General features: G+C 36.8%; 4 protein-coding genes across 5 annotated transcripts; all 4 read right to left on the bottom strand.

Moving 5' to 3' along the window:
• Positions 1-265: 265 nt before the first annotated feature.
• On the bottom strand, positions 266-4881 carry LOC139645086 (high choriolytic enzyme 1-like). Of its 2 annotated transcripts, none has more exons than XM_071520691.1 (7): positions 4810-4881; positions 4430-4478; positions 3936-4088; positions 2945-3062; positions 1970-2148; positions 976-1057; positions 266-395 (listed from the first exon to the last, which is right to left on the bottom strand). In XM_071520691.1, exons 1-7 carry the CDS (start codon positions 4879-4881, stop codon positions 266-268), a joined length of 783 nt encoding a protein of 260 aa, XP_071376792.1. The 2 variants fall into 2 exon arrangements, with proteins under 2 accessions (XP_071376792.1, XP_071376793.1); XM_071520692.1 differs by having other exon boundaries at positions 4430-4469.
• A 1874-nt stretch (positions 4882-6755) lies between these two features.
• On the bottom strand, positions 6756-11260 carry LOC139645088 (hatching enzyme 1.2-like). Its single transcript, XM_071520693.1, has 7 exons — positions 11189-11260; positions 10972-11011; positions 10322-10474; positions 9344-9461; positions 8330-8508; positions 7182-7263; positions 6756-6885 (listed from the first exon to the last, which is right to left on the bottom strand). The coding sequence occupies exons 1-7, from the start codon at positions 11258-11260 to the stop codon at positions 6756-6758; spliced, it is 774 nt and encodes a 257-aa protein (XP_071376794.1).
• Positions 11261-13522: 2262 nt separating this feature from the next.
• On the bottom strand, positions 13523-17322 carry LOC139645085 (high choriolytic enzyme 1-like). The gene is made up of 7 exons (XM_071520690.1): positions 17254-17322; positions 16568-16613; positions 15849-16001; positions 15400-15517; positions 14812-14990; positions 13998-14079; positions 13523-13646 (listed from the first exon to the last, which is right to left on the bottom strand). The coding sequence occupies exons 1-7, from the start codon at positions 17320-17322 to the stop codon at positions 13523-13525; spliced, it is 771 nt and encodes a 256-aa protein (XP_071376791.1).
• A 2787-nt stretch (positions 17323-20109) lies between these two features.
• Positions 20110-24699, bottom strand: LOC139645091 (high choriolytic enzyme 1-like). The gene is made up of 7 exons (XM_071520697.1): positions 24631-24699; positions 23768-23813; positions 23141-23293; positions 22223-22340; positions 21835-22013; positions 21123-21204; positions 20110-20245 (listed from the first exon to the last, which is right to left on the bottom strand). The coding sequence occupies exons 1-7, from the start codon at positions 24697-24699 to the stop codon at positions 20110-20112; spliced, it is 783 nt and encodes a 260-aa protein (XP_071376798.1).
• Between the last annotated feature and the right edge of the window lie 839 nt (positions 24700-25538).

Below are 25538 nucleotides of genomic sequence, written 5' to 3'. Positions count from 1 at the left end.
GTATGCGCAGTATGTGTGTGTGTGTGTGTGTGTGTGTGTGTGTGTGTATGTGTTTGTTTCTAAGCTGTTGAATGACGTCGTAAGAGGTCGACTGCACCTAGGGATGACTTTGTCTTAGACACACACTCACACACATACGCACACATATGCACACTCAAGCAGATGTAGCACATCGTAGCACGATTATAATAGACATCCATATTTATTCCCTCTATGCAGTTTAAAGCTCTGTGTGTGTGTGTGTGTGTGTGTTTACCAGTCTGGTTTATCTGCAGTTGTACAGCCTGTTGAGCCTGGTGATGTCGGTCTGGCTCATCTCGGTGGCTTTGCCAAACTCCACGTTTGGGTCGGGGATGGCCACCATGGTGGGCTGGTTGTTCTTGGAGAAAGCGAACCTGCATTCGAACAAATTACACTCTGAGAGAAGCGGCCTGGTAGCTTGGTAAGCTAAGGTGCATGCCATGTTGTGGGTTTGAATCTGACTCCAATGCAATTTTTTGCAATTTTGTTGCATAATAATAATAATAATAATAATAAACTATATTTGTATAGCACCTTTCATACAAGAAATGCAGCTCAAAGTGCTTTACAACGAAGAAATTACATGCATGAAAATAGACATAGAATGAGCATAACATAAGACGGAAAATAAAACCCACTGAATAATAATAAAAATAAAGTTAAGAAATAGAGTACATAGAATGCATAAAATCAAGTAAAATACAACATTTTAAAAGAAGTGCAGCAGTGCATAAGTGCGAATAATATACAGTATATGGAAGGACTTTCATTTTTCTAAGCTGCACAAAAAAAATCAGATAGTGTTATTGGTTGGATTTTTTATGCACACCTACTGGTACGCCATGAAGTGACAAATTAAATGATATAGTTTTCCAGGAACTAAAAGTAATTGGATTTTATATAAAAATACCAGAAAATAAAATTTGCATGGTGGTATCTCAGTGTTTCACCTACTTGCTGTACTGCATGACAGAGTTGTAGTCGTAGGAGGTTCCCTGGTTCAGAGTGTCGATCTTGTCGAAGGCGTACTCCCAACCTGAGGAAAGCCAGCCATCACATTAGTGTTGACTGTGTGTCTTTATGAGGTTCAACAGCTGACTGTCACTGTCAGTCTTAGAGTAAAGAGAGTATCAGAACTCTGGATTATATTTGCCAATGAGTCTACATCTCTTAAAGGTGAAATAAGTATGACTTTTACTGTCCCATAAAACAAACCATAATGTTGGTTTAATAGGGTTGTTGATCAAGACGTTTCTGTTGGATCTCTGCTCCAATTAGCGAGCTTACTCATCTCTGTTGTGAAAATGTGACCTTATTATTTGTGTTAATTACACGGCAGAAGGTACACATCATATTTAATGGGTGCCAGATCAGGAACCATGGGAAAATGGAAGAAAAACCTGCACACCAAAAATAGCTCCACTCGAAACATTGTCATTTTTAAATAAGTCACTAATGAAAAGGTGTGTAAGTGGAGTGCGGATTATGGTGTGCAGATTTTTTTCCCCTTTTTGTCAATTACAGGCCACCATAAGCTGTTCCAGAGGCCACTGATGAGGTTGCAATTCCCTCTGGTCGCCCATAGAGGTCGATGACAGTCAGGGATTACTTAATGCCCCTATAACAATATCTTACAGATGTGTCCCAACAAGCATAAAGCCCCGTACTAACCACAATAGACATTTGAATTGTTCACAGACTGTAAGAAAGCATTGCACTCTCCATAATAACAGTGAAAGCTATGAATTGAAGTAGATACATGTTGACAGATAGCGGTAAGACAGCAATAAAACAATAAAACAATGTAACAAGACTTCAGTGACATCCTGCAGCAGTTCCTCCACATCACATCTGTCATCCCTGTCCTTCTGTGTGTGTGTGCATGCGTGAAAACATGAATGTGTGTGTCAGTGTGTGTGTGTGTGTGTGTGTTCATCCAGAGACCCACCAGGTATCACGTTCTCCAGCAGGACCTGGATGTACTGGTCCCTGTCGGAGCGGCACTGCTCGTGTTTGAAGCCCAGGGCGTGCAGCAGCTCATGTTGGACCACATGATGATAGACGCAGCCCTGCCGGCTCAGAGACAGCGTCTGCTCGCTGAAACGCCGACCCACATAGGAGTAACACCTGGAGGAGGTTAACAGAGTGGATTATTATAGTAATACAGCATTAATTACAACTGTAGAGTTTAATTCCAAAATGAAAAATGGTGGCACTTTCACTTAATAAGAGACATTTGAGCTGCCTAATGTCCTGACATGATATAGTAAACATGAGCAGTTATGCTAATTAGGTCATTAATTAAGCTAATTAAACATAACACATAAGTAGTCTTAATAGGAGCTGTGTATCTTAAAGCATTAAGGAGTTAAAGTAGTTTCAATAAAAAAATGTATATGAAAGTTTATGCAGCAAGGTACTCCAACATCTAATCAGAGTTACTGTGTTCACCCAGACTGCAGGACATAAAAATGTTTAAATAAAACAAATTATGATACTACTTTGAAATATAGTAGGTCACTAAAGTCCTATAGGTTGACAAAATGATAACACTTTTATCAGCTGGATGCTCTATATTTTGAAAATATAAAATTTTTCATAAACAAATATATAGTATTTTGAATTGGAGCTTCAATTACATATTCCTATACGGGAGTCTATCAAGGTTGTATACTGAAGTGATGTACAATGATAATAATTAAAAAATGTATATAGCACTTGCCTTATATTTGAAGCAGTTTAAAATACTACAGAGGCATAATTTTGATTCAAATCCATCATTTATCCACAGAACACAGGAAGCTACTGAACTAAGGCTATCATTGGGCCCATCAAGTACGGACATTCCATATCAGGTTGAGGATATCATGTCATATTTATATTTTTTGTGTTGAGTGATTAAATCGTGGAACAAGGTCTTTACCCGTCCAGAGACTGGATGTGGATGTAGTCTGTCTCTCTGGTGCGGGGGACAAAGCGGATGCAGGAGAAGCTGTGGAAGGACTGCAGGCCGCGCTCGATGATGGACCGCTCCCGAGAGGCTGCAAGTGGAAAGGTCAGTTATTACACACTCATCAATAATGCAGGAGGATGGTATCATTAACTCATGATCATACAACGGGTCAAAGACGACTCCCAGCCATGCTGATAATCCCATAGAGCCGTGGGTCTGAACCTTGTGCCATCGAGGCTCAGGAGTCTGCAGGTTTTCATCACAGCCAAACACTTCAGCAGCTGAATTCACTGATCAGTTCCCTCCTCTCTGGTTGAAGGTGCACAAATCAGCTGCTGTAGTGTTTGGTTGTGACAAAAACCTGTAGACTACTGGGACAGGACGACACATGGTCAGTCAGTCTTGTGGAGGAATTTGGCACCAATAAAATGTTATTGAAATGGGTGAAATATGCCTTTAAATGTTTGCTTTCACCCACAAATGATGATTTCCCGAGACTAACAAGTCTGTTTTGAAAATGTAGTGAGTAGAAAGTACAGATTTTTCTTTTGAAATGCAGTGAGTAAAAGTCTTCAGTGAAAGAAAAACTTGAGTAAAGTACAGATATTTGAAAATTAATGACATTAATACTTTAACACTTTTCTATAATCTATCAATGAATGATCCATTTTTCATGCTCTGCTTGGACTATGATCTTCTCATTTTGTACGTCTTATTATTTGATATTTATTGTTTTTTTGTTTTTTGTTTTGTTTTGTTTTGTTTTGTTAAATGTTTTGTCTAATTATGTTTATATTGTATTTTGTCGTTAAGGACCCCCTTAACGCCCCTTAAAGGAGTTATTCCTACTAAAGAATTTCCATATACTTGAAAATCTTACTTAAGTACAGTAATGAAGTATTTTTACTTTGTTACACCCCACCTGTGGTTACTTCTGAAGGACCGATCTAAAATAACTTACAGTAATGGTTTGCGATGATGAACGGCACGTACACCATGCCGTCACCGGACTGCTCCCACTTGCAGTTGTGGGAGGTGCAGGGGTCGGCGTTCCTCTCACTCTCTGAGTCGTAGGCGATGTCATCCACCACATAGAGCCCAGCAGGAGGACCGACTGCTTCAAAACATTCAAAACACACTCTGAAATAAGCGACATGAGAGAGCTGACGTCCTGCAGCTCAAGTCAAGTCGGGTCAGTTTGGTCTATAAAATGTTTTTTAACGGACAGATTTGTGGCAAAGCACTCGACACAGAATAAAGGACATAAATACAGATAAAGACAAGAAAGAACGAGCACATTACAAACTCAGAGAGAGAGAGAGAGAGAGAGAGAGAGAGAGGGAGAGAGAATGGTTTTCTACTTACAATTTTTTTCCTATTACTGAGATTTTAACAACTATTTCTCTATTTATTTCTTATATGAGATATTATGGCAGCAACTATAAAGCATCTCACCAATATTCCTGTTGGCTTCCTGAATCCTTTCATAGACAGACTTAACAACCTGTAATAAGGAGACAGGAGTTAAACTACACTAGTACATACAGTATAAGTAGTATAAAAGTCATTCTCTAATCAGACATAGAAGTTGCAAACCTCAAACCCTAAGTTACCAGAAACCTAACTTAAAACTTATTGCTGCTTTTGAATAAGTTGTTTCTTTCACCATATTTTTACTTTCTAAATGTTTGGTTATGTTGTTTCTGTTATTGGCTTTGGTCTTTTTCATGACCTTGAACTGTCTTTAACTGTGTTTGTAAAGCATTTGATGTATGAAATGTGCTATATACATACAATTTGATTGGATTTTGATTTGAATAGGCTCCATAACTCACCTCCTTCTCTTCAGCCCCGATGGAAACTACGATCAGAGCCAGAAGACCCAGAGTGAACTTCAGACCAGCCATGTCAACCAAGAACCTGTTTAATAAGACCAAGATCCAAACTCAGACCAGCCGTGAACAACTCATAAATAAAGTTGTAAAGAAAATAAAAATTATAAATGATTCTTCCACCTGTAATCATCAGTACAAAGCGAGGTCGGTGCTTCTACGCAGCTTTATAAAGTGTAATCTGGACTGGATAAGAGACATTTTTTGGACACTGGAGTGAAAAATGATGGAAGATAAAACAAACAAAAAAAAACAACCTGTTGCTGCTGATAAGGCTGTTTCACCTTGATGCCACATTGCTTATTCCCATAGCGCTGTTCCCCCAGGCTGGTAAAACAGATCAGACCTCCAGTTAAAGTGAAAATCCCCCATTAACAGCCTTCAGGAGGAGGGTTTCATTACAAAACATTCTACTGTACAGTATATTCAGTTTGGAAAGAAAAATGCTGTTTTGTTCTTTTCTCTATCTATAGTCTTTTGTAAGATTATACACTCACTAATAATCCATAATCAACTTTACTTTCATGGCAGTGAAAGCCAACATTTAAAGGTGTATTTCACCCATTTTAATAACATTCATAACATTTTATTGGTGTCAAACTACACTAGGCTAACTGAACAGAACAGTGGCTGACTGGTGCAGACCAGTGCACAGCAATTGATCTGTTTCTATGCTTTGTATGTAAGAAATTGTGATTTTTCTGTTGTTGATGTTGATACTGACATTGGAATATTTTTCTGTTTAATTATCCCAAAATCTGAGAATAGCCTGTATAGCCTTCCACAGTGAAAGTTATAGTCAAACTTCCAATATAAAATAGAGTCCTCTTTATGTTTTCCTGTGATAGTTAAATCAATATTGGCTACAACATTTCTTCCTTATTTGCAATGCATTAATGCCCTATAACAATTACACACAAATTTCAACCATGATAACATTTCATTTTTGTCAATTTGTCAATTTCCTACACAAGAATGGTTGAACATAATAGAGGCTGTTTCTAGTAGTGGGGTATTTCTAAATCTGTTTTTTGGGGGGTTTTTTGGCCCTTTTTTTCTGTCTCAGAAAACAAGGGTAAACAGAAAGTCTACACAGCTGAAGCTAACAACATTCATAGTAAAAAATCACTTTGTGTCTAACTGCTCAACCATGTGACATGTGACATGATAAACAATGTGACATGAAAAATCCACCACTGAAACACAGTTTTCCATTTAGTTTTATTGTGACCAGTCCAAACGTCAACAACACATGCAAAGCGTCCGGCCTGACCGCTGCAGAAGTCCTGAACATGGATCCTCCATCTGTTTGAAATATGAATTATTTCAGAGTTAATTCACAAATATTTTGAACTATAGATGTGTGGTTAAGTGCTTACGGTTTATTCAGATCCCCATCAGTTATTGCCAAGGTAACAGCTACAGTATTCGTCATTATTATTGATTATTATTATTATCTTCAATATTACAACCCTCAGATAAAGATAAAGATTAAGACTGGAACGTAATGTATTACACATAGGTTACATTAAAATAACAATAGCAATGTGAACAAGAATAAAGGTAAGAATAATAACACATACGTGAGAAAAACACATTCCGCATGACAAATAACACAACTCAGTGATACTCTTTCATCAAATAGAATAGAATAGAATAGAATAGAATAGAATAGAATAGAATAGAATATTTTGTTTGGTCCCAGGTTGTTGCACAGTAGCTGAATTAGGCACAATGGGTTTATTTTATCATTTAGCTGATATGTAAGCTAGCTGTTTAAATTAAATAGTGTTGATACTGTATTTGTGGTGTGTGTGTGTGTGTGTGTGTGTGTGTGTGTGCGTGTGTGTGTGTGTGTGTGTGTGTGTGTGTGTGTTTACCTGTCTGGTTTATCTGCAGTTGTACAGCCTGTTGAGCCTGGTGATGTCGTTCTGGCTCATCTCGGTGGCTTCACCGAAAACCACGCTGGAGTCAGGGATCGCCACCATGGTCGGCTGGCCGTTGTCGGAGAAGGCGTACCTGCAATCAAAAACAATTAAAGACAGTTAGCGAAGGGGCAAGAGTCAGTTAAAGACAAGTTGACACAAGATGAATGAATTAGGATTACTGAAAATCAGGTTGATACCCCATTTTAAAACTGTTATATGCAATTTTAACACTAGAATGACAATAAATAGGATATATTCTATACTATCAGTCTGTGTGTTTAGGCCTAAATCCCTGTGTGTGTGTGTGTGTGTGTGTGTGTGTGTGTGTGTGTGTGTGTGTGTGTGTGTGTGTGTGTGTGTGTGGGTTGCTGCTGCAGCATCACCAACCTGCTGTAGTGCATGACGGAGTTGTAGTCATACGAGGTTCCTTGGTTCTGAGTGTTCTCCTTGTCGAAGGCGTACTCCCAACCTGCCGATGAAGTAGGGGGAAAATAAAAGCTACACTCTATTGAATAGCATGTAATACTCTACATTACACAACAGGTTATCACCCAATTATAGTTTACATGAGTCAAGTCAAAAGTCACAAAGTGCTCTTCTGAGAACAAAGGTCAAAAACAAGAGATAAAACAGGAAATACCAAGCACATCACATTTTTTAAGAGTCAGAGCTTGTGTGTGTGTGTGTGTCTGTGCCCTGTGTGTGTGTGTGTATGTAAGTCACTGCGTGTGCATGGGAGGATAAATGTTAATAGACTAAAGATTAGAAATAACAATAGTCATAAAGGAATCAAAGATTGTCAAAATTTGGGGTGTTTTTCCTGTTAGCATTAGCCTTATTCTCTGTGGGGAAACACTATGATACAGTGACAGGATACAGCAAACAAAAAGAGAGTATTAACAAAAATGGAGGCAAATGACGGGTATGAAACATAATGCTACTGACAATTACAACATAAGAATGGATTATTTGGAACTACACCCAGATGAAGGCGAAAGCCAATACGTGTTTTTAAAATGTTCTAGCCAGTTTTAATAAAGGCTTTTTAAAGTTAAAACCTTCACGAGTGCCTGGTCTGGGATCATTTTCCCATTTTTTGATAACACTTTACAATAAGGGTCACTAAGTTAAGGGTTAGTTAATGCTTAATAAGCATTAACCCTTAATTTAGTTAACTAATGTGTAATTTCCTAATGGTGTTCATGTTAACTAAGGTATCAATTTATACATTATTTAATAGTTTATAAAGATGACTATTAAATAATGTATAAATTAATACCTTAGTTAACATGAACACCATTAGTAAATGATTACCAGACACATTAGTTAACTGTTAAGTAAGGGTTTGGTAATGCTTATTAAGCATTAACTAACCCTTAACTTAGTGACCCTTATTGTAAAATGTTACCCATTTTTTCATATAAGAATTAAAAGTTAGAAAATTATGTAGGGTGTGCACCATAATGTATGTGTGTGTGTGTGTGTGTGTGTGTGTGTGTGTGTGTGTGTGTGTGTGTCATAGTGTGTGGTTCCACCTGGAGTGATGTTCTCCAGCAGGATGCGGATGTAGCGGTCCCGGTCGGAGCGGCACTGCTCATGGTGGAAGCCCAGGGCGTGCAGCAGCTCGTGCTGGACCGTGTCGTGGTACAGGCAGCCCTGCCGCTTCAGAGACAGAGTCTGGGCGTTTCCACGACGACCCACGTAGGAATAACACCTGAGATGTGTTTTGGAAGAAGATATATATATTGGTTGATATATGTATTGGCTAACCTGATGCTTTTAAAGGTGCTGCGTGTGGCATTTTAACATCGATAAATCATTACCACATTAATTTGGAAACATTAGTATAGTTACTGTAAACAAATGAGACCATCACTAAGGAGATTGGCAGTCTATTCTGCATTTTCCATTGTTTCTCCACCTGGTCGGATTTGGAGGGAAATCTGCTGGATCGCTTTATGGTGCAAAACAGGAACAGGGCGCTGTACTTCCAGAGCAAATAGAGCTAAAGCTTTCAGAAGAAAACAGCAGGTGGTGGAAGGAGAGAAAGGAAGATGGAAAAATCACTTCCAACATGTCGATCCTCTTCAGGGAGGGAGAAACACTAGCACTAACAATACTACTTGTCTGGGATAGAGGAGAGCAATCATCTCGACCTCTGTATGATATCAAGTCTTATACTAAGGTATCACTATTAATTTGAGAATGATATATTGGTGTGTAAAAATGATACATGCAGCACCTTTTAATTACTTTATTTTTGCTGAACTGAACGAAACGAAACGAAACGAAACGAAACGAAACAAAACAAAACTAAACTAAACTAAACTGAACTGAACTGAACTGAACTGAACTGAACTGAACTGAACTGAACTGAACTGAACTGAACTGAACTCAAGGCCTAAAATCAGAATCAGGCATCAGACTGAGGTGGATGGCAAAACCCTTGTAATTATTTATGAAAGGCATCTCCCTTGTTTACAGTGAAAGCAGAGACTCTTAGGGACAGGGGTGAAAAAACATAAAGCCAGAAAGCCCTGAGGACGAACCCGTCCAGAGCCTGGATGTGGAGGTAGTCTCTCTCCTGGTTGCGGGGGACGAAGCGGATGCAGGAGACGCTGTGGAAGGACAGCAGGCCGCGCTCGATGATGGCCCGCTCCCGAGAGGCTGCCGATATAAAACCAAGACAAGGCACAGGGTCAGTACAAAAACAGAATCAATAGTAATGCAAACGTTTACATCCATACCCAAAACTACAGTGTCTTCTTTCAAATCACTTCTTAAGACTCACTTTTGATTTTTTTTTCCTTTTACAGTATATTTCTTTATTAAACTTTCTTCAGTTAGTATCTTAAAGTATCAAACTATTTTAAGTCACTGGTTTTTACTCTACAGTTGTCTTACCATGTATATGTTTATTCATTCATTTCCCCTTTTATTTGTAAACCACTTTGTAACTGTGTTTTTGAAAAGTTTATAATTATTATTATTGAAACTTATGGCCATACCACATACGCCACAGAGTCTATATTCATAAATAAGCCATTTCAGAATATCAGTAAAAACACTGATGTACAGTATAGTGAATTCTGGGATAAGCTCATATGTCAAATTATTCTTGGATAATGCTCTAATCCTGGGATAAGAGACACTTAAATGTTTTCCATGTCAAACGTATTTCTGTAGCCTACCATGTATATAAATATCTGTAAATGCATGTAGAACATATATATACATGATCATTTATGTAATATTGTCATATGTTCTCCATATATTGTACAGTATATGTACAGTATATGTATTAGTATATGTATAATTTTATAGATCGATCCAAAAATATAGTTCTAGTTTTGGATGTTTTTATAGTTATTGTTGTAGTGGGAACACAGACAGTCTACTGCTGATTTGGAATGATTTAAATCTTTTTACAGTTATAGTTATCTTGCTCTAGGTGTGAATGGGCCTTTGCTCTGTGTAGTATAGTGTTGCCGTAATTCTTTTAATTAGACTTATTCATAATAACTTACAGTAGTGGTTTGCGATGATGAACGGCACGTACACCATGCCGTCACCGGTCTGCTCCCACTTGCAGTTGTAGGAGGTGCAGGGGTCGGCGTTCCTCTCACTCTCTGAGTCGTAGGCGATGTCGTCCACCACATAGAACCCAGCGGGAGAACCGACTGCTTCAAAACATTCAAAACACACTCTGAAATCAGCGACATGAGAGAGCTGACATCCTGTGGTCCAATGATGACTTTTCTCTGTTGAGGTTTTCAGCCATTAAAGCTGCACTATGCAGATTTCACACACTGGCAGCCCCAAATGGCAGCAAGAAATCCTGTAACTCATCGCCGGTCTGTGATGCTTTACACCGAAGGAAACCAAAGAGACGAGAGAGGAAAAGATCTAATGTTGGTGAGTCCAGCTTTCTCTGGACTGTTTGGATTTCACTTGAATGTTTTGATTCTTCACTTTTTGATTTCCCACCAGTGATCATACAGACGCCAGAATTTAACTTGGCCAAATACGGTGAATCCAAGGTGTCTCAATTAGGCTGGATGGGACAGTCTTCTTTGTGGTAGGCTGATAAGATGACTGTATTTTTACATAGAAAATCTCTCCCAGTGCAGCTTTAAGTGCGATGTGTTAACAGGACATGAATTGTAAATTGTCTCACCAATATCTCGGTTAGCTTTCTCAATCCTTTCAGACATAGTCTTAATAAGAGAGAGAAATAGAGAAAATCATAAAACATAAAAATACACATCTAATATCAGGAGTTTCTGTTGAAAAGTTGAAAAATAGTGATTATGTAGCAAATGAAAGGTAAACAGGCACATCAGAGAAGGAAAGATCGACCTGTACAGAAAGACAAAACAGGCTCTAAAACTCACCTCCTTCTCTTTAGCCCCAATGGAAACTACAATCAGAGCCAGAAGGCCCAGACTGAACTTCAAACCAGCCATGTCAACCAAGAACCTGTTTAATAAGACATCAACAACAACTCATGACTGAATGAAAAACTGATAAAATGTTGAAAAATAGACTACTAGGTAAGAAAATGATCCTTACAGCGCCCGTGCTGACAGAAATCCAGGTCACTGTGGTTCTACACGGCTTTATAAAGTGCAGGCTGGACTGGATAAGAGTCTGGTTTTGGACACTGAAATGAGAAAAAACTTTGCGGCTTGATAAGAATATTTCACCTTGATGCCACCTTGCATATTCCCATAACAAGTTGGAATTAATACTGAGACTTTCCGTTACCTAAAAAAACTATTCTAATCTTGTTTGGATGCATGTGTTGTTGCAAATGATGTGAGAATACGTTGCCAGTCATTTCAAATTCAAAGATACTTTATTGACATCATGACTGCCAAAGCAGTTAACAATACAATGACAATCATATCAAACCAATACAGGGAAATGATTGGGTTGCTCATTTTGTTGTGGCAAACAATCATTGATAACAATAATGATTAGTGACAAAAACATTTTTACATAAAGGATATTTTACATGAACTGCTCCAGCACCACAGGCTACAGCATGCTGACACATACTAAGCAGATAGACTAGCAGTGCTAGCAGGATGAATTGTGGTTTTTCCTATTTTTCTTCACCAGGAGGATGTTTAATGAGAATGACCATCTGACTATACTGAATATTAAACTCAAATACTGAACAGAATGAATACTTATGCTTTTCATTAATGCTAGTACTTGCTTTTGCATGCATTGATACTCAATTAAATTTCGTTAAATCATCATGTGTGCATGTGTGTTAAGCTTAAAACTGAACACTTCAAAATGTAAAATAAGGTAACTTGAACTGTATTGATCCCTGAGGGGAAACTGGGTCACTGCAGCATCAAACAACAAGCGTGTACAAAGAGTAAAAGGTGGAACAGGATGCGAGTTAAAAGAAACTAAAGCATGTAAATAGAAATATTATAAATTTAAAATATTAAAGACAAAGCATCTTTATAATGCTAATACTCTACTGGCCAAACAGAATACATGCTATGATCAATATGGTCAGATCTGTGGAATTATTTACATGTGATTAGGAACTTAGATATAAGATTGTAAAACAGAGCAAAAAGTGATCACAACAAAAAAATGCAAAATGCTACAAAATAGCCTCCGTTAGTGGAACCTCTTCTTACCACTGTCAATATGTGCAATAATGACTTAATATAACTGATGCTAGGAGTGATGTTTTACATTACTTTTCTTGTTTAATGTTGTGGCACTTTTTGTTTTCATGGCACGCTGAATTATCTGGTTTCTCACCCTGTTGATTGTTCACTTATTTTACTGTTACACTAACTGTAAATCTCTCTATTTTTACAGCTGCGCCTTCTCTAAAAATAATGGCTTTACTCCCTTTTGGTCTCATTTTAATACTCAAATCTTGACATCATATTGATTATGAGTGACAAATCATTTCCAGTACTGACCAAAATTTTTAGAAACACAATTCTGAAGTAAATGAACAAACTTATGTTTAAATGCAGGTTTATTGATGGTGATTACAGTACATTGTTTTTTTAACAACAACATAGTTTTAACCACATAAGTGAGAAACTTGATGATTCTCTCTGAATTGGCTCTGTACTCTCAGCAGCATCTTGGTCACCTGTTTGAAAACAAACGTTAAAGGCTTATAGCATCTATTTCCCAGAATCTTTTTGTTTTTCTGATCAAATGTTTATTGTGTGTATTTACAATAATGTCAGCCACTGAAGAAGGCAGCAGAACCGAAACCTCATCTTGAATATATAAATAAACAGTGAAGTTATTCAACTGAACTGTCAGTTGAATAACTTCACTAACTCCTGAATTGGAGTGCAGCCCAAGTGTATAGAATTATTTACAATGACACATTTTTCAACAGTACAGATTGAGGAATGTTGTAGAGGAAATGTGGAATAGACATGGAATGGTGAAAGGAAGTCAGTAGGTTGATAGGAATTCATTTTTTGACTGCTATTATGTACTAAACTAAGTAAACCCAAGCTCTGACTGTTCTTTTGTCACCAGATCCCTTTCAAACAACACAAAACAATGTAGTATGTAATTTTGAAATTTGAGTAAAACAACACTTTAACAAAACAATCAAACAAATCACTTACTCTTTTCCTTTAATAATGAATAATGGGAATTCATATGAGAAATTGTGTTGGCTGACAAAGTCTGTTGTGATAGTTGCATTTACCCACGACCGTTTAGCAGTACAGCCTGTTGAGCCTGGTGATGTCCTTCTGGCTCATCTCACTGGCTGTGCCAAACTGAACACTGGGGTCAGGGATCGCCACAAGGGTGGGCTGGTTGTTCTTGGAGAAGGCGTACCTGAAACCACAAAAAACAATCACTGATGAGTGTCAGCTAAAGACCAAATGATCGGCAGATAGACAGCAAAACCAGTAACTACAAAGGAGCAGCAATGGACTAAACAAAACAGACAACAGGATTTACACAGAAAATATACATACTTGATAGTTTAATCTGGGGAATTTATTTTTAAAAGTACCTGGGCGAGAATGAGCATCCTTGTCTTTTACCTCATCAGATTAATTCGTAATAACATATACATTCAAGCAATTTTCCAGGCAGTCAAAGCACTTGCTATTGCTATTTATCATGCTCTCCACTACAAATGCAAATAGTAGCCACCAAAGACACAGTGTTTTTTTTACCCACTTGCTGTAATGCATAACAGAGCCATAGTCATAGGTGGTGCCCTGGTTCAGAGTATTGACTTTGTTAAAGTTGTGCTCCTTTCCTAAAGAAATAGAACAGAGAGTAGAATTAACATCAGATGTGTTGTGCATGTGTGTTCTTCTGTGTCCTTATTCATTATACATCTGTTGTGTGGACGCTGGAGCTGTGACCCTGCCACTCATTACTGTTGGTTGTTTGTAATGTTGTTGATCTAGGAATTAAAGCTTATTGTAATAATAATTATGATGATAATAATAATAATCATAATAATCATAATAATACATAATAATAAACTGTATTTATATATCACATTTTATAACAACTGTTACAAAGTGCTTTCCAGTGCTTAACAGTTGAGATAAACAAGTACACCGAGTACGTAGAACAGAAGACGAGATTAAAAATGAAACCAGTAAAATTAAGTAGTAGTATTAAATCAAATCAAATCAAATCAAATCAAATCAAATCAAATCAAATCAAATCAAATCAAATCAAACCAAATCAAATCAATTAAAATATGAATATAATGAGACAGGGTTACAAACTGAGATAAAAAAAAAAAGATATAAAAAGACAAATTAAACCAGACATGAGGATAAAGATAAAATAAAGAAGGAAACAGACAAGATTAAGAACAAAAAAAAAATTGCTGTTGCATCCATTGTAAGTCCCTCCAGCTGAGAGCATAAGCTAAATTCCTAAAGTGTAAATATAACTGCTGTGTTTGTATAGTTGTAGGTATTATAGTATTATAGATGTTAAGGTTATAATAGTTAGTTGTATATAGACAAACCAGAGATGACGTTCTCCAGCAGAATGCGGATGTACTCATCTCGGTCAGAGCGTGCCTGCTCATGATGGAAGCCCAGAGCGTGCAGTAACTCATGCTGGACGGTGTCGTGGTAAATGCAGCCTGAACGCCGCAGGGACAGAGTCTGTCCATTGTCACGACGGCCAATGGAGGAGTAGCACCTGCAAGAATTCAGTACAATACTCAATCCATTCAAGGACACCATCTTTTGACAGCAGTAGATTTGTTTAGTTTAGTTTAGTTTAGTTTAGTTTAGTTTAGTTTAGTTTAGCTTAGCTTAGCTTAGTTTAGTTTAGTTTAGTTTAGTTTAGTTTAGTTTAGTTTAATTTAGTTTAGTTTAGTTTAGTTTAGTTTAGTTTAGTTTAGTTTAGTTTAGTTTAGTTATTTGCACACTGGTAAAACACCAAATTAAAGTGATAATACACCAATAAACTACAGAGGAAAAATATCCCAAGAGATGAAAATAAAAAAAGGAGCCTATAAAAAGAACAGCTTATCTTAAAGGAAAACAAACTAAAACAATTCAGGACGAGCAAAGCATTTCCTGCTCTATATGAAATATGTCCTTACCCACTGAGTGACTGGATGTTCAGGTAGTCTCTCTGGCTGGAGCGTTTGACGAAGCGGATGCAGGAAACGGCGTGGAAAGACTGCATACCGCGCTCGATGACCGACACCTCACGGGGGGCTGGGAGAACAGAAATGTAAGAATCACTTTAAAACTGGTATGGGGCCTGCTACAAGAATGACATGGTAATGATATTACATGACCAAATCAGAATCACTTTAATCACCAAGCACAATAAATGTACAAGAATTTGTCTTGGTGACTGACAACTTTTACAGCATATACCGTGACACAAATGCAAACACCGACATGTTAAGCGTAAGACTTTTAAATGCAAGTTTTTGTTCGAGGTTCAAAAGTTGTTGGGTAAAACTTCCTAAAAATAGACAGCAATTGTGTGCAATGAAAAAAGCATTTGATTTAAGGTAAAAGTATGCTATTTACTCCTTACAGTACTCGTAGGAAATGGTGTAGGGCACATAGACCTTTCCATCAGTGGACTTGGGCCACATGCAGCCGCGAGAGGTGCAGGGGTCAGCGTTCCTCTCAGCCTCAGAGTCATAGGCGATGTCATCCTCTATGTAGGGCTCACCAGGAGTCCGGACTGCAGCAAAATATGCATGAAAAAATGCAAAATGCAAAAGAAATATAAGTGTGCTAGGGCTTATAGAAACCTAAACAACAACAACAAGATTATACAGTTGACTAAAAAACAAACATAAAAAACATAAGATTATTCCCTTATTGAGTTTATGCATGTTCCTTACGTAGAGTTTTTCCCATTAAGGTTTATAATAATAATACTAATAATTTTATTTATATAGCACTTTTTTAAGACAAGGTTTACAGGCAACAAGATTAAAAGTATCATAATACAATACAGTTTAGAACAAGGCAAGAACAAAACAATAAGAAAAAAAATTAAAGCAACAAACAACTTAAGACACAACAAACAGCAAAAGACATTTTACATCGGACCAGAATAAAATGAAACTATTATAGTAAAAGAAAAATTTAAGATAAAAATTATAGAACATAATAGAAGTGAACATAAGATTACATAAAAGCCAGTCTGTAAAAGCGTGTTTTGAGATTATTTAAAACAAGGGAATTTTATAGGTTTAAAAAGTGAACTAAACTAAACTCTCCGGAAACTCTAAAACATCTTACCAAGATCCCTGTTGACTCTCTCAATCCGCTCTGAAGTAGTCAGAGCCTTAGCGACCTACAGGAAGGAACGGTGGAGGCATTAGGTTCAGTGATTGGTCACTGATCACACAAAAAAGTTCAGTTCTAACTATGGTCACTCTTAATCCACAATGCATTTATATTGCTGCAAATTGCGTATAACCTGTTGTGTATAATATATGTATATGTATGTATATATATATATGTACATATATAATATATAATAATGATTTTATTTTTCTGATAATGATAGTTAATCAGTTATTAACTACACTATGTAACATAATTATATAACTTAAATAAAATATATATTTTTATTAATTATTGTTAATTATTGTGATTAATATAATATAATATAATAATAATGATAATAATAATAATAATAATAATAATAATAACAGATAATAATAATGGAATAATATAGTTTTTAAACGTCACATAGAAATACAGCAGTGTTTTTGTAATAGCATTGTTATGATATGGTGCATTTTATCTTGAGGTCAATACTGCATTTGCATGTATATAAAAAAAAAGATGTAAACTTACAGAATTGGGAGTTCATCACATATCAAACATAGAAAAAAAAGGGAAGACAGAGAAACCAGTTTACAGTGAGTTCTCTCCAGAACAGAGTAGATGAGATACATAACAATCAGAAGGAGGCTCACCTCCTCCTCAGCCCAGGCAGAGACCACCAGCAGGGCCACAAGACCCACAATGCAGTTCAGCACAGCCATGTCAACCAATAACCTGCAGCAAGAAACAAACAAGCTCATATCGCCTCATATTTTCCTGTAAATGTGAATGTGCTCTTCGTCAACTTGGTTAAACAAGGGTTCAAAAACAGCAGTTGATACTTACCTCTATCCCTCAGGGGGAAGAATCGTGGTCAGTGGTGTGACATTGCATTATAAAACATCACCTGGACCGGATAACTGTCCTTTTTAGGATATTTAGGACAGTTAAATGAATAAATAGAGTAAAAAAAAAAGAATGAGGCAACTGATTAGAGTATTTCACCCTGACGCCACATTGCATATTCCCATAGCAAGTTAATAAAGATGGAATAAGAGCCTTTCTAATCTTGTGCGAATGTATGATATTGGGCCAGATGCTTGGCTTCAAAGATTTTCAGTCAATGAGCAGCGCAGTCTAGACAGAATCCAGCTGAAGCAGGGCATTTCACAAACCATCACACTTTATGTATTCCACATTGATTTGTATTGCATGGCAGACAGTCACACTAATCACAGTTTTCTGGTGACTGACAGCTGCTCACTTTACTAAGGGATAAAATTGCAGCACTATATCATTTATTAGATATATGATTATTTATTTTGTGTGTATTATTTATGGTGAATGGACTGCGTTGGCTGAATTTCATAGACAACAAGACAAATTTATTAGTTCACAGTAAAATAGAATAAGAGGTTGACATATTACCCAATATATACATGCTCCTGCAATATAACTCTCAACTCAACTCAACTTTATTTATATAGCACCTTTCATACAAGCATGCAGCCCAAAGTGCTTCACATAGAAAATTACAACAATAAAACAATAAAATGTAAAAAAAAAATCAATAAATAAGAGTCAATAAAATAAAATAAAAATACAATAAAATAAACACCAGGGATAAAAAGTAAAAACCCATGATTAGAACTTAAAAACTAAGACTATAACATTACTCCAAATTAAAAGCCAGATTAAAAAGATAGATCTTTAATTTCCTTTTAAAAATACAGAGAGAGCTTGCCATTATAATATCCAGAGGCAGTGAGATCCACTTTAGGGGCAATAAAAACAGAAGGCACTCTCACCGGTACTTTTATGGGACACATAAGGAACATTTAAAAGAAAAGCGGTGGAGGACCTTAGTGATCTGGCTGGAACATAAAATGAAAGAACATCTCTGATGTAGGGAGGAGCAAGGTCATTTAAAGCTTTATAAACAAGTAAAAGAACTTTAAAATCAATTCTAAAAGATACAGGTAGCCAGTGCAATGTCTGAAGCAGTGGGGTAATTCAAATTTTTCATTCAAATTTCATTGTCATTCTCATGCTAGAAGTAGCAATAACTAATTTTCTGGGCTAAGCATCAACCTAAATCTGATCAGTGTTGACAGTATAGAGGCCAGAATTTTTCATTCATCTTTCTGGTGTTGTGGGTCTAATGTATGGAATGTCTTGATGGGAACTGCCCTTTTGATAACGTCGATGACATACTTCCTCTCACTCAATCGCTTTCCTTTAACAAGTGTAGACAAACACCCTGAACAGCACAAGTATCGCTGCATTAGATCTTGTGCTTTGGTAAACATAAGAGTCTACAGTGACTTGGTGAACGACAAAATAGATAAGTGTTTTGGGAATTATCAATGTTAACACTCAAATCCTTACAACATTCAAATCCTTATAACTTAAGGACACACTACATTTTTAGAAACACAATTCTGAAGTAAATGAACAAACTTAGAGAACAAACTTAAATGCAGGTTTATTGATGGTGGTTACAACAGTGTAGTTTTAACCACATCATAGATAGTTTTAACCACATAAATGAGAACTTGAGGATTATTCTTTCTGAATTGGCTCTATATTCTCAGCATCATCTTGGTGACCTGTTTGAAAAGAGAACATTAAAGGCTTATTGATTATAATTGATTTCAAAATACTACTGTTGGTTTATAAAGCACTGAATGGTTTTAGGGCCAAAATACATTTCTGATCTTCTGCTACGTTATGAACCATCCAGACCTCTCAGTCAAAACTAAACATGGAGAGGCAGCGTTCAGTTTCTATGCTCCACATATCTGGAACAAACTCCCAGAAAACTGGCAGGTCTGCTGCAACTCTCAGTTCTTTTAAATCAAGCTGAAGACTTTTCTGTTTGCCGCTGCCTTTTATGACATCAAATAACTATTCATCTCTCACACTGCACTGTTCTTGTATTTTACACCTGTCCTATTCTATTTTAGCCTATTTTTTTTTCTTTTTGGTTTTTATTCTCTTAGCTCTTTAATGAACTTTATTTTTCTTGGTCTTTTATTTGAATTTTATCCTTTCATTTTGTCTCGATGCTTTTAATGTTTTATGTAAAGCACTTTGAATTGCCCTGTTGCTGAAATGTGCTATATAAATAAACTTGCCTTGCCTTGCCTTGCCTTATAACAACTATTTCCTGAAATGTTTTTATTTTTCTCAAATGTTTATTGAGTGTATTTACAATCATGACACATTTTTCAAGAGTACAGATTGAGGAATGTTGTAGAGGAAACATGGCAGTAGGCTGGTAGGGCATCAGTTTTTTGACTGCTATTATGTACTGAACAAGTAAACCCAAGCTCTGACTGTGTTCTTTTCTCATCACACCCCTTTCAATCAACGCAACACAATGTAGCATGTCATTTTGAAATTTGAGTAAAACAACACTTTAACTAAACAATCATAACATAAGTCATTTACTCATTACTTTAATAATGAATAATAGAGACTCATTAGAAACATTACATTGCTTTGGTTTAAGCCACGGTTTCGCAGTACAGCCTGTTGAGCCTGGTGATGTCCTTCTGGCTCATCTCGCTGGCCATGCCAAACTCAACACTGGGGTCAGGAATAGCCACAATGGTGGGCTGGTTGTTCTTGGAGAAGGCATACCTGAAACCACAAAGAGCAATCATTTGTAAGTGTTGATAAAAGGATGCAGTTACCTGGTGTCCAGCCCCCATGAATAGCAGTCTTTAGCACTTTTTGATTTTGCATGGCGATTCATAGGAGTCTGGCCGTAAGCCTATCCATAGGCAGTTATTTCAGATAGATACTGTCTGACATACCTGTTTGACTGGTTGATGTAGGCAGGACAAACATACTTATGACAAGTGTTACATTGTGACAACAACTACCAAAATGGCAGCGCTGGCAAAGGAATTGGATGATAGCAAGCTAGATTTAGAGATTTTGTCAGTCCTTAAAAAACCTAATGGCACCTATGAATTAAAACAGGAACAATTAGCAGTTTAAAAGCTTGGAAGTGAACGCCACCTTGATTTTTGTTGCATTTACAGATTATGTGAATCTGCTTTGCTACTGTGATTGGTCAAAGACTTTGAAACTGACAACTAACACCAACCAATCGGTTGGAGAAATTACGTCAGTGAATCAGTCGTAGAAACTCATGAACTGGCATGCAAATTCAAAAAGTAGTAAAGACTGAGATTCTTTGCACTCGAAGGAGAAAATGTCTCGTAACCCCAGCAACTACATAGGAGCAGCTATAGCCAATACAAAACAGACAACAGCATTTAAACAGAAAATGTACATACAATGAGGGAATAGTTTAATCTGGGGAATTTATTTTTAAAAGTACCTGGGCGAGAAGGGGCATCCTTGTCTTTTACCTCATCTGATTAATTCATAATAACACATTTAAGCAAATCTCCAGGCACTCAAAGCACTTACTAATGCTATTTATCTTGCTCTCCACCACAAATGCAAATAGTAGCCACCAAAGAAATGTACATTGTTTTTTACCCACTTGTGGTAATGCATAACAGATCCATAGTCATAGGTGGTGCCCTGGTTCAGAGTATTGACTTTGTTAAAGTTGTGCTCCTTTCCTAAAGAAGTAGAACAGAGAGTAGAGTTAACATCAGATGTATTTTGCATGTGTCTGTCTGTGTCTGTATTCATTATACATCTATTGTGTGGATGCTGGAGCTTTGACCCTGCCACTCCTTACTGTTAGTTGCTTGTAATGTTGTTGATCTAGGAATTAAATCTTATTGTAATAATGATAATAATAATAATAATAATAAACTTTATTTTATATAGCACTTTTTAAAACAACTGTTACAAAGTGCTTTCCAAACAGTTAAAATAAACAAGTACTTAGAACAGACAACAAAAAATGAAACCAGACATGAAGTGAAATTAAGATAAAATTAAATTAAATTAAATTAAATTAAATTAAATTAGGTAAAATAACATCATAAAGTGCAGACAGGGTTACAAACTGGGATAAAAAAAATAAGACATGAAAGACAAATAAAAACAAGACATGAGGATAACGATAAAATGAATAAGGAAACAGACAAGATTACAAACAGGGATTAAAAAAAAAATTGCTGTTACATCCATTGTAAGTCCCTCCAGCTGAGAGCATCGGATAAATCCCTAAAGTGTGTTTGTATAGTTATTATAGTATTATAGATGTTAAGGTTCTAATAGTTAGTTGTATATAGACAAACCAGAGATGACGTTCTCTAGCTGAATGCGGATGTACTCGTCTCGGTCAGAGCGTTTCTGCTCATGATGGAAGCCCAGAGCGTGCAATAACTCATGCTGGACGGTGTTGTGGTAAATGCAGCCTGAACGCTGCAGGGACAGATCCTGTCCATTGTCACGACGGCCAATGGAGGAGTAGCACCTGCAAGAATTCAGTACAATGCTCAATCCATTCAAGGACACCATCTTTTGACAGCTGTAGTTTAGTTTAGTCATTTGTACAGTGGTAAAACACTGAATTAAAGTGATAATACACCAATAAAACACAGAGGATCAGCTTTTCTTAAAGGAAAATGAAAACAAATCAAAACAAGTAAAGCATTTCCTGCTCTATATGAAATATGTCCTTACCCACTAAGTGGCTGGATGTGCAGGTAATCTCTCTGGTTGGAACGTTTGACAAAGCGAATGCAAGAAACGGCATGGAAAGACTCCATACCGCGCTCGATGACCGCCGCCTCACGGGGGGCTGGGAGAACAGCAGGTAAGTGATTGAAGAATCACTTTAAACAGGCATGGGGCCAGCTTCAAGAATGGCATGGTACTATGATTTTACATGACAAAATCAGAATCACTTTAATCACCAATGCAATAAATTTGTATTGGTGACTCTGGTGCACATTGACAAGTTTTACAGCATATACCGTGACACAAATACAGACACCGACATGTTGAGGGTAGGATATTCAAAGGGTCTACGTGTAATTTCTGGTCCAATGCTCACCTCTATCGTTCAGCATTGTCATGACAACAACACTCTGTATGGTGGGCAGGTTGGACTGTTTCACAGTCAACAACAATGAACCTTCTATCATGTTTTACTGAGTTAGCGCATTTTTGTTTGTTTGATGTAAGCTTGTCGTGATCAGGATCCTGACATTACCATGGTTTCTGTCACTAGTTTGTCTGTGCCGGTCTGTTAAAATTCGAGGTGTTTGGAGAATTATATACATGCCGAATTTCCCAGAACACCCTCCCGATTAGTAATAAAGTCTCAAATAATATTTTCCAATGTGTGTTTTTTGCCGAAAAGCAGCACTTGTGCTGTGGCTGTTCACTTTGTTTCACTCACTACCTGAATGGTAGTGAGTGATATTTACTAGTCATATTATGCTTCAGTAAAGCAGAAATATTACACAATTAACCGTTAAATGCAAGTTTTTGTTTGAGGTTCAAAAGTTGTTGGGTAAAACAAACATAGACAATAAACAATTGTGTAGAATGGATAAACATTAGATTTAAGGCAAAAGGGTGCCATTTACTGCTTACAGTATATGTAGGACATGATGTAGGGCACATAGACCTTTCCATTAGCGGACCTGGGCCACATGCAGCCACGAGAGGTGCAAGGGTCGGCGTTCCTCTCAGCCTCAGACTCATAGGCGATGTCATCCTCTATGTAGGGCTCACCAGGAGTCCGGACTGCAGCAAAAACAGTTTTGTTTATTTAACAACAAGATTATACAGTTTACTAAAAAACAAACATGCAAAAACCCAATATGGGAAACTCTAAGTAAGAAAGTAGTTTCTTACTTAGAGTTTTTCCCATTAATGTTTACAATAATGATAATAATAATAATAATACTAAGGATAATTTTATTTATATAGCACTTTTCTAAAACAAGGTTTACAAAGTGCTTTACAGGCAGCAATTTTATATAATAGTATCACAATACAACAAAATTTGGAACAAAAGACATTTTACATGGGACCAGAATAAAAATGTAACTATTATTGTAAAAGGAAAATTGAAGATAGAACATAACAGAACTGAACATAAGATTACATAAAAGCCAATCTGTAAAAGTGTGTTTTGAGATGATTTAAAACAAGGGAATTTTATAGGTTTAAAAAGTGAACTAAACTAAACTCTCTGGAAACTCTAAAACATCTTACCAAGATCCCTGTTGACTCTCTCAATCCGCTCTGAAGTAGTCAGAGCCTTAGCGACCTACAGGAAGGAACAATTGAAGCACTAGGTCCAGTGATTAGTCACTGATCACACAAAAAAGTTCTGTTCTAACACTGTGATCACACTAATGCGTAATGCATTTATATTGTTGCAAACTGTATACAATCTTAGTTCAATGCCATAGCTCCTGTGGCTCACATAAAAGCTGATTAGACTTGATTATCACATTACAACATGCATTTTCATTGTAACTTTGATTCACTGATGAAAAAAACAACACAGAGTGACATCAAAACTGGGGGCATACAACTTACAGTTTAATTTATGCATGCATAATTAAGGAATTTCGAATTAAAGAGCAACACGATCAACACGTTACAGTGTGTGTTTTGGTAACTGAAAGAAACATTGGAGGCCTTATTAGAGGGGAGTTATCTGGAGGGAGTAATGCAGCATTGGTAAATCAATACTATATACTAATGATTTTACTTTTCTGATAGTAATAGTTATTTGATAGTGATAGTCATTTTTTTCTTTAGTCAAGTGTCATTCACTCTTGGTGCCCTGCCAAAATATATAGACTATGTAGCGTAATTATATAACTTAAATAAAATATACTATGTAATACAGTTTTAAACTTCAATATGCCAGTGTTTTTGTAATAGTTGATACATTTTAACTTGAGGTCAATACTGCATTTGTATGTAAAAAAGATAGTAAACTTACAGAATTGCGAGTTCACCAGACATCAAACATAGAAAAAAAGGTAGGACAGAGAAACCAGTTTACAGTGAGTTCTCTCCAGAACAGAGTAGATAAGATACATAACAATCAGAAGGAGGCTCACCTCCTCCTCAGCCCAGGCAGAGACCACCAGCAGGGCCACAAGACCCACAATGCACTTCAGCACAGCCATGTCAACCAATAACCTGCAGCAACACACAAACAAGCTCATATCTCCTCATATTTTCCTATAAATGTGAATGTGCTCTTAATCAACTTGGTTAAACAAGGGCTCAAAAACAGCAGTTAAAAAGAGTGAAATGATACATACCTCTTTTCCTCTTATCTCTCAGGGGAAAGAATCACGATTTGTGGTGCAACCTTGCATTATAAAACATCACCTGGACCGGATAACTGTCCTTTTTAGGATATTTAGGACAGTTTAATGATGGAGTAAAAAAAAAAATTAAGCAACTGATTAGAGTATTTCACCTTGACGCCACATTGCGTATTCCCATAACAAGTTGATAAAGACAGGCTAAGAGCCTTTCTAATCTTGTGCGAATGTATGATATTGGGCCAGATGTTTGGCTTCAAAGATTTTCAGTCAATGAGCAGCGCAGTCTAGACAGAATCCAGCTGAAGCAGGGCATTTCACAAACCATCACACCTTATGTATTCCATATTGATTTGTAGTGCATGGCAGACAGTCACACTAATCACACTAATCTGGTGACTGACAGCTGCTCACTTTACTAAGGGATAAAATTGCAGCACTATATCATTTATTAGATATATGATTATTTTATGTGTATTAGTTATGGTGAATGGACTGCGTTGGCTGAGTTTGATAGACAACAAGACAAATGTATCAGTTCACAGTAAATAATAAGAGGTTGACATATTACCCAGCATGCTCCTGCAATATAACTCTGATAATGTTTTTAACTCCTGACTAGTGAGGAAGTGAGAAATGAAAAACAGGTTGGATGGGTCGATCTGAAACTCTTTTAGGGGCTGCTGAAGAAGTTT

This window comes from Centroberyx affinis, unplaced genomic scaffold, assembly GCF_046629955.1.
Source record: "Centroberyx affinis isolate AG114_WGS23_722 - 3 ecotype Tasmania unplaced genomic scaffold, CSIRO-AGI_Caff_v1 ptg000822l_1, whole genome shotgun sequence".
Lineage (NCBI taxonomy): Eukaryota > Metazoa > Chordata > Actinopteri > Beryciformes > Berycidae > Centroberyx > Centroberyx affinis.
The sequence above is the reverse complement of the archived record's forward strand: the minus strand, read 5'-3'. Positions and strand labels throughout refer to the sequence as shown.

Excerpts from the sequence above, each read along its gene's own strand:
- LOC139645085 (XM_071520690.1), bottom strand. The coding sequence starts at position 17,322 with ATGGCTGTGCTGAACTGCATTGTGGGTCTTGTGGCCCTGCTGGTGGTC. Across the intron at positions 15,518-15,848 it reads CACCATTTCCTACGAGTACT|CCCCCCGTGAGGTGTCGGTC; the intron begins GTAAGGAGTAAA and ends CTGTTCTCCCAG. Across the intron at positions 14,991-15,399 it reads AACATCCAGTCACTCAGTGG|GTGCTACTCCTCCATTGGCC; the intron begins GTAAGGACATAT and ends GAATTCTTGCAG.
- LOC139645091 (XM_071520697.1), bottom strand. The coding sequence starts at position 24,699 with ATGGCTGTGCTGAAGTGCATTGTGGGTCTTGTGGCCCTGCTGGTGGTC. Across the intron at positions 23,294-23,767 it reads GAGAGTCAACAGGGATCTTG|TCCGGACTCCTGGTGAGCCC; the intron begins GTAAGATGTTTT and ends TTTTTGCTGCAG. Across the intron at positions 21,205-21,834 it reads GCTAGAGAACGTCATCTCTG|GAAAGGAGCACAACTTTAAC; the intron begins GTTTGTCTATAT and ends CTACTTCTTTAG.
- LOC139645088 (XM_071520693.1), bottom strand. The coding sequence starts at position 11,260 with ATGGCTGGTTTGAAGTTCAGTCTGGGCCTTCTGGCTCTGATTGTAGTT. Across the intron at positions 10,475-10,971 it reads GAAAGCTAACCGAGATATTG|TCGGTTCTCCCGCTGGGTTC; the intron begins GTGAGACAATTT and ends GTTTTGAAGCAG. Across the intron at positions 7,264-8,329 it reads GCTGGAGAACATCACTCCAG|GTTGGGAGTACGCCTTCGAC; the intron begins GTGGAACCACAC and ends CTTCATCGGCAG.
- LOC139645086 (XM_071520691.1), bottom strand. The coding sequence starts at position 4,881 with ATGGCTGGTCTGAAGTTCACTCTGGGTCTTCTGGCTCTGATCGTAGTT. Across the intron at positions 3,063-3,935 it reads CATCATCGCAAACCATTACT|CCTCTCGGGAGCGGTCCATC; the intron begins GTAAGTTATTTT and ends TTCCACTTGCAG. Across the intron at positions 2,149-2,944 it reads CACATCCAGTCTCTGGACGG|GTGTTACTCCTATGTGGGTC; the intron begins GTAAAGACCTTG and ends AACCTCCTCCAG.